The 7,357-nt window shown below is 38.1% G+C and overlaps 1 protein-coding gene across 1 annotated transcript in view; it reads right to left on the bottom strand.

Annotated features, from left to right (window-relative positions):
• Window positions 1-1,555: 1,555 nt before the first annotated feature.
• Window positions 1,556-7,357, bottom strand: part of polr1b (RNA polymerase I subunit B) — a 14,114-nt gene continuing 8,312 nt past the window's right edge. The window contains exons 8-15 of the mRNA XM_016456532.1: window positions 6,774-6,942; window positions 6,391-6,672; window positions 5,773-5,906; window positions 5,480-5,650; window positions 4,482-4,638; window positions 4,200-4,396; window positions 3,865-4,115; window positions 1,556-2,844 (exon numbers count right to left, since the gene is read on the bottom strand). Of these exons, the coding sequence (XP_016312018.1) occupies window positions 1,962-2,844; window positions 3,865-4,115; window positions 4,200-4,396; window positions 4,482-4,638; window positions 5,480-5,650; window positions 5,773-5,906; window positions 6,391-6,672; window positions 6,774-6,942 (2,244 nt within the window). The 3' untranslated portion in view covers window positions 1,556-1,961. The remainder of the gene's footprint in view (window positions 2,845-3,864; window positions 4,116-4,199; window positions 4,397-4,481; window positions 4,639-5,479; window positions 5,651-5,772; window positions 5,907-6,390; window positions 6,673-6,773; window positions 6,943-7,357) is intronic.

Here is a 7,357-nt window from a genome sequence, read left to right on the forward strand (position 1 = left end):
TGATGAAGGCTTATATTAGCGGCTTAGAAAAAAACTTAATCTAAAAAAAAAAAGGGCGGTCCTCTCTTACAGTGGCCACATTACCAGCCAAGTGACACTGAATGACAATCTGAATGTTCGACTTGGGAGTGGTTCATTTCATACTAATTATTCTTTCTATGGCAATAATATTAACTTCAAAATGAATCTGTGTAATTTGATCAGTAGACAAAACCACGATACATCAAGTAACGGTGATTATGCAAAATAAACTGATTTATTCAGTTTATTGAACAGGACATTTGACATTAGTTATCCAGCTCTGTTCTTGCAACATTAAACTGTATTGTATGTCTCTTATGTTCAGATTATAATTGCATTATTAAGATGTTAAAAGTACCAAATTGTTGGAATTGTTAAAGCGAAATGTTACCAGAAATATTAATATTTGCCAGTACTTCAAAAATCATTTAAATTGTGGAATGAATTAATCATGGGTGATGCATGTCTTTGGGTATTTTCATGATTGCTAACCACACACAAAAAAAGGATCTATAAGCTTACAAAATCTTTATTGAATTTCTTTGATACATTAAAAGGATAGTCTAAAAAAAAAATAAAACTAAAGTTAAGATGTATTTTATTCATCCTGTTTTTTTGTTGTAAATTTGTACAAATTCAAAAACCTCTTGATTACTGACAAATAATGAGTTTATCTTTGTTCAGAAGTCACTCAGCTGGGGCCTGTACCATGATGGTAGATGAACAAATTCAGAGTTACAGGATTAGTTTTGAGTTGACAAAACCAAACCACTCCAATCCGGCTTTGTTGGTACCATGATGCTGATCATCAACTTTCTTTGTCAACTCGGGCTTTGATCCTGAGTTTGTGGAGCGCGTGCACATGAATGTGTGACATCAGTGGCAAACAGCCAATCACATGCCTTGCAACACAGAGCAAGTGTGATTCACTTCTCGCGAAAGAGCCAGCGAGATTCAAAACTCTTTCCTTAAAGGTTAAGAGATCAAAGAATTTGAGGAATATAAATGAAAATGAAAGAGGACAAATAAAATATCTCGTTCTATTAGTGCAGTCACAAGTGAAACTTTGTTTATGTTATATAAATAAGGATTTTTAAAGCGTTATCTATTGATTCTACCACTTATGTATATTACATATGAGCTGTATATATTAATATTAATTTAAAAGAAATGCTTTATATTAATTGTTAAAGTAAAATTGCTTGTGTGTAATGGATTAATAGTAATATAAATCATATTATAAGTATATAAAGCATATACAAATCGTAATTATTAAAGCCGGACAATTTTGTCGTATTTTTTAAGGTACTTTATAGTGACCGTTAATTTGTAGGAAGAGAAACTGGGGGAGTGCCTTTTTTTGCGTCAGACATGTCACTTTGCTCACATCTGATTGGTCCAATTTCAGCTTGAGATCTCTAACTCAGAACACAACATGCCCCGGAGCAGGTTAGCTGTGCAGTGTAAGTTACTATGGCAATGAACGCCACTAAAAGCCAAGCCACTTTCATGGTACCTAAAACCTAGGATTGGTGCAAACTAAACTGAAATTTACCTGGCTAGCCAGCTTAATCTGGCTTCATGGTACAGGCCCCAGTTTGATGTGATGCTCAATGAACACGTAACTACCATGTTTATTGATGTTTGTGTGTAAAGAAAAAAAAAAGTCGGCATGAAATGGAAATTCACCATTCACTAAATAGTATTTTTCGTAATTATGAGTAAGCAAATAAGAACTGTTTTATGACTCCAATTCCTATACATGTTCTTCACAAGTTTAAACAGTCCACATTAATCCTGCTATTGATAGAAAACGGTGGCACTGCTCACCTCACCAGTCCATTTTTTATGATACGAATGAGATATAAACACTCAAGTGAATAAGATGATATGCTCAGGCACTTTGTTTTCCATCTATGCAAAGAAAGATACAAAGAATGTTACTTGACATCTAATTTGATTTTGATGTTCATTGCCGCAAGCTCTGCTACGAAGTATCTAAACACATAAGGAACGGACACAGTCTCAATAGAGTCGCTCTTGTTGCACAGCAAGCAGATGGTTTTCCGATGGCGTGTATTTGACCAATAAGGAGGCGGCTTTTCCAGAAGTGGCGACAGCAGGCTACCGCAGTCCATGCAAACCTGTGCCACAGAACGGTCTGAGCAATTAAACAGCCGGTCGTGGAGCAGGAACGACGTCCCGTGAGCCAGCAGAGCATCCCGTTCCATCTCTCCGAAGCGGATTCCTCCCTGAACGTTCCTCCCTCCCAGCGGCTGATTGGTCACTTTATCTCTCGCTCCCGTAGTTCTGACCTGGAACTTGTCGGAGACCATGTGACGCAAGCGCTGGTAGTAAACCACCCCGATGAAGATGTCCGCCTCGAGCTCCAAGCCGCTTATGCCGGAGTAGAGGCGCTCCGTGCCGTAGTAGTTGTATCCCGCGGCTTTCAGCATTTCGCCGAAGTGCTCGAGCGCAGAGCTCTCCTCGGAGAACTTGAACGGCGTGGCGTCGTGACACAGGCCGTGGAGGGCTGCGGATTTTCCAGCCATGCTCTCGATGAGCATCCCGATGGTCATTCTGGAGGGGAAGCCGTGCGGGTTGAACAGGATGTCTGGACACATGCCGCTCTCGGTGAAGGGCATGTCCTCCGCAGGCCACAGGCGGCTCAGGATTCCCTTCTGACCGTGTCTGCTGGCGAACTTGTCTCCGATGGTGGGGTTTCTGGGAATGCGGGTTGTGATGCAAATGCGCTTGAAGCGGCCAGTGCCGGTGTCATTGCTGCACACCTTGATGTTGTCCACCACACAGCTCTCCTGGTACCTGCGGAGAAACAGAGCTTCAGAAATCAATCAAATCTAAAGATATACAGCTGCACTAAACGTAAAAATATCAAATCATTCCATTATAAGTAGACTGAAGCGCTGTACATTGACTTGTTGCCTGGTGATAAAGTGCATTTCCAATTAGAATACTTAATTATTCAATTTTTCATTCATTCATTCATTCATTCATTCATTCATTCATTAAAAAAAGAAAAAAAAAGAAAATCCTTAGCAAAATGTGATTAGTACTTTGCCAAATCAATAGTGTTAATCTCGTCAACAAGACTACAATATATATATATATTTTTTAAATTAAGAGTATTTTTAAGAACAAAAAATTAGAACAGTACTAATCAATCTCAAGGCACATTGTTAATGCACTCTTTTTGTAATTAATATGAGCAACTAAAACAAATAATTGTACTACAATAGCATATTATGTATAAATGTTAATGCATTTAAATAAATATATAAAATGTCTGAAACATTTTGTACTTTGTCAACTAAAATGTTTCTTATCACACAGCGGTGTTGTTATTATTAACTAAAACTTGTTGTTTTTTGTTAATTGAAATAAAAATTGAAAAAATATAATACACTTTTGTAATTAACAGAATTACAACAAAATTACAGATAATTAAGCTTACTGATAAAAAGTATAAATCATTAGATAAGATAAAAGATGAAAATAAGAGCAACTAAAGACTAAGGTATTGTACTACAACAGTGTTCTCTAATTTTAGTAATGTTTAGTAATGTTGATACATTTAATAAATATGCAAATTTTGCACTGTCAACGTTATTTCCATAACATTACAGCTGTTTTATTAACTAAAACAATTAAAACTAGTTTTTTGTTAATTTAACTAAATCTGAAAAAATAAATATTAAACTAAAAGAAACTTACAAAAAAAGACAAAAGCGCATAATAAAATAAACTGAATGAAAACTTAAAATATAAAAATAAAAGCGAATTAAACATATTAATAATATAGTAATATAAAAAATAATGTCTTACTTGTAGAAGTTCACATAACTCTGGCCGGTATTGAGATTGATGTAGCTGTAGTAAGGGTCTCCATAATTCAGCGTGGAGCCGATAAACGGCAATCCGTCTGCATCCAGTCTGTCCATTACTTTTGGGTCATCTGGCTTCACCCCAAACACAATGCTGTCATCCCCTTTGACTTTATCGGACAGGTCTATGAGCTCAGTCTTATAAACCGAACCATGAGCAAAGCCACGCTCCCATGAAGACTTATTGACGATCTGATGAAAAATGAAAAAACACTAAATATTAGCAAATGCAAAAGAATGCTTCGGAGCAAGCGTAATCATGGAAGTTATGCTTACCATAGCGTCTTCCATATCGTAGCCAGTGTAAGAAATGACAGCCACTATCGCGTTGGTGCCAATTGGGTAATTATCAATGTCGTAGTGATCGTACATCGCAGGTCTGACCAGAGGACTCTGAGGGGTCTGCAGACGGTACAGTTTATTGTCTGATCGTTCCTGGTATGAATGCAGCGGGAAGCCCATTGTCTGTTTACCTATGATAGGATGATGTCTTAGCTGACATGTTTTGATAGAATTTATTTAGACATAATTCATCAAAAAAGGACATGAGGTTCTTACTCATCTGGCACTGGTACATGTTTCTGGGGCTCTGATTGTGATCAGAGAACGGGATGAATTCTGCCACCACACTCAACATGCTGTGAGGAAACAGCTCTTGATGCGTGGTCACTCCTTGTTCCAGCTCCTCCTTGAAGATGCCCACGTTCAGGTACACCTGAACACAAAGAAACATTCGAAGGATGCAGAAAACAGAATGCAAAACAGTGTACTTAAAAGGCTTTCATCACAGAAAAAACTATAATCCCATGAAGCATTGTGAATGACAATCAAATTAAAAACTACAAATAGAACAATCTTGATTGAAAGATGTTAGCGGTGTATACAGAAACACTATATTTTTACATGCATTTAGGTAGTTTGAAAGCGTAGGAGACCGACTATTATGTCATTCGCAGTGCATGATGGGAGTGAGTGTGTGCTAAAGACTTTTGGCAAGATTTGCTCATTTTGATTCTCTGATCGATGGATATCTTTGCAGAATCATGGGTAATGACGTTTTTCCACCAGGAATTCTGCTGTCAAATTATTAAAAAACAAATAATGCAGACTGATGGCTTTAACAAAAGCACTGATTAACAACCTGCTAGCTCACAGTATGTCTGTCTTTACCTATTTATAGGTTCCCATATGGACAAAACGAATTAGCTTTTTACTTGCAGATCCCGTCTGTTGGGCTCTATGGTAAACTAAGACAAGGCAAATTTTGAATGTATGCTTGACAATGCTTTAGAAGTAGTTATAGAGCTAGGTTGCTAAAATGTTCAGTGTGATTTCTGAAGTATTTGGGGTCATTGCTAGGACATAAGAACATAAGAATCTGAAGCAGAGTTTAAAACCTCCAGTAAAATATAAAACAGTCAGAAGTGATCAATGGAAGTATATGGGATTTTTTTATCTTCTGCAGCAGTCTGTCAAGCCAACCGATTTTTTCTACTAATTAACAGTGGTACTTAAGTGAGAACAAATTTTCTATTAAATGGGTTCTCTCTTCTCACCTGTTCGAAGGTGCCAATAAGCTCCTGTTTGCCCAGGCCGAGGTTCCGGACGGGCCGCACCATGCGACAGGGAGTCGTGGACAGATAGAGGCCTGGGTACAAGCTGGCTTTACCCGTCTGAGGAACCAGAACAATCTCAGTCCAGGGCGGAATTCTTCTCTCCCCCAGCACCTGCAGGTGACACAAATGTTCAGATTGATATTATAATTATTATATTAAAACTATCAACATAAATAACTCTGAGGTTGATCAAGGATAATTAAACTACAGAAAAAACCCAAACAATTACCCACCTTAAATCTGCGAAGAGATTCGATGACTGATGGGGCCACTTCTTTTTCCACCCAGCCAATCATGGCCCCGTCCAGTATGACAGGATAACAGTCCGAATACGGCTGACCGGGGCTCCCGTCTGCCGCAGTTACACCTGGTGATAGAGAAAAACAGTTTTAATAGTAAACATACAATTAATAGGTAGGACTGCATGATGATGACTGGGGGGGTGATATCTAATTGTTTTTTTCCCCTTTTCCATGATTAAAAACTGTATTTGTGGTTTAAAATGCTTTCAATTTCATTGTAAAATTAAAAAAAAAAAAAAATGTAATAGGGAAAAAAATATTTTAGTCAATTTCATTGTAAAATTAAAAAAAAAAAAAAAATGTAATAGTGAAAAAAATATTTTAGTACAACAGCAAGATTACAATACCAATATAAATAGCCGTCTTCATTTATTCATTTTTAAACATTAATCCATTAAACTTTTATTTCAGCTAACTGCAGGAGGCCTTAAAGCTTCTGTTTTGTTGCCAAAAGCCGGTTTATAAGTGCTTATTACATGTTTAGGAAGAAGGTTGCCATATGTTACTTTCCCAAATGCACGTATATATCTTGAATAAGATGTTATTTACCCAGAGAGCACAGCAGGGCAGGCAAGGTTGTTGTGGGATGCATTGGGGCCACAATCTCGCAGTGGGCTGTCAGGTGGTTCATAAGGCCGCACGGTTCTCCGTCAGGAGTGTGAACCGGGCACAGGAAACCCCAGGACTCCGGCAGCAGCTTCCTCACAGATGTGGTCCTCATCTTAGCGAAGGCAGCTCCTCTGTGCACGCAGCGGAAATGAGACAGGTAACGGATGAAGTTCAGCTTATCTGCCACGACACACAGTCCGGTGTCCTGCAGCATGCCCAGACCTGAGGTTCAAAAGACAAATGTTAGCTATTATAAAAGCATTCAATGCCTGTGAATGCACTTCAGTTCTGTGACTCTGTTAGTTGTAATGCCAGTGTCATACCCGTCTTGGACTGGAGGTTTCCTGTGGCTAACAGATACTCAAAGGCTCTGGTGAGATCTGTACCCGTGTTGAAGAGTTTGGTCATACTATCTGAAGTCAGTCCTCCCACTCTCTGACTTCTCTTGTCCAAGGACAGCTTTACCGATACAAACCAGCCTGCCATTTTCTCCTAAAGAGCATTCAGAACAGCTTTGTAAAATCATTGCACAAAATAGCCATCTTGAAGCAGCAAGCATCTATTCTACATTATGTACTTGCGGCAGTATATACACTACACAAAATTTGGGGTTGGTACCATTTTTATTTATTTTCCAGTCGGGATTTATTTTTGCTCAAAACTTGTAGTAGAGACACTAAAAATGTTAAAAAAATACATATTTCCGCAAAATATCAAGCAGCACAACTGTTTTAAAGGGGTCATATGATGCGATTTCAAGTTTTCCTTTCTCTTTGGAGTGTTACAAGCTCTTGGTGCATAAAGAAGATCTGTAAAGTTGCAAAGACTAAAGTCTCAAATCCAAAGAGATATTCTTTATAAAAGTTAAGAGTCAACCACACCTACCTAAAACGGCTTGTTCTAACAC

This window comes from Sinocyclocheilus anshuiensis, unplaced genomic scaffold (genome assembly GCF_001515605.1).
Source record: "Sinocyclocheilus anshuiensis isolate Anshui unplaced genomic scaffold, SAMN03320099.WGS_v1.1 scaffold407, whole genome shotgun sequence".
Classification (NCBI taxonomy): domain Eukaryota; kingdom Metazoa; phylum Chordata; class Actinopteri; order Cypriniformes; family Cyprinidae; genus Sinocyclocheilus; species Sinocyclocheilus anshuiensis.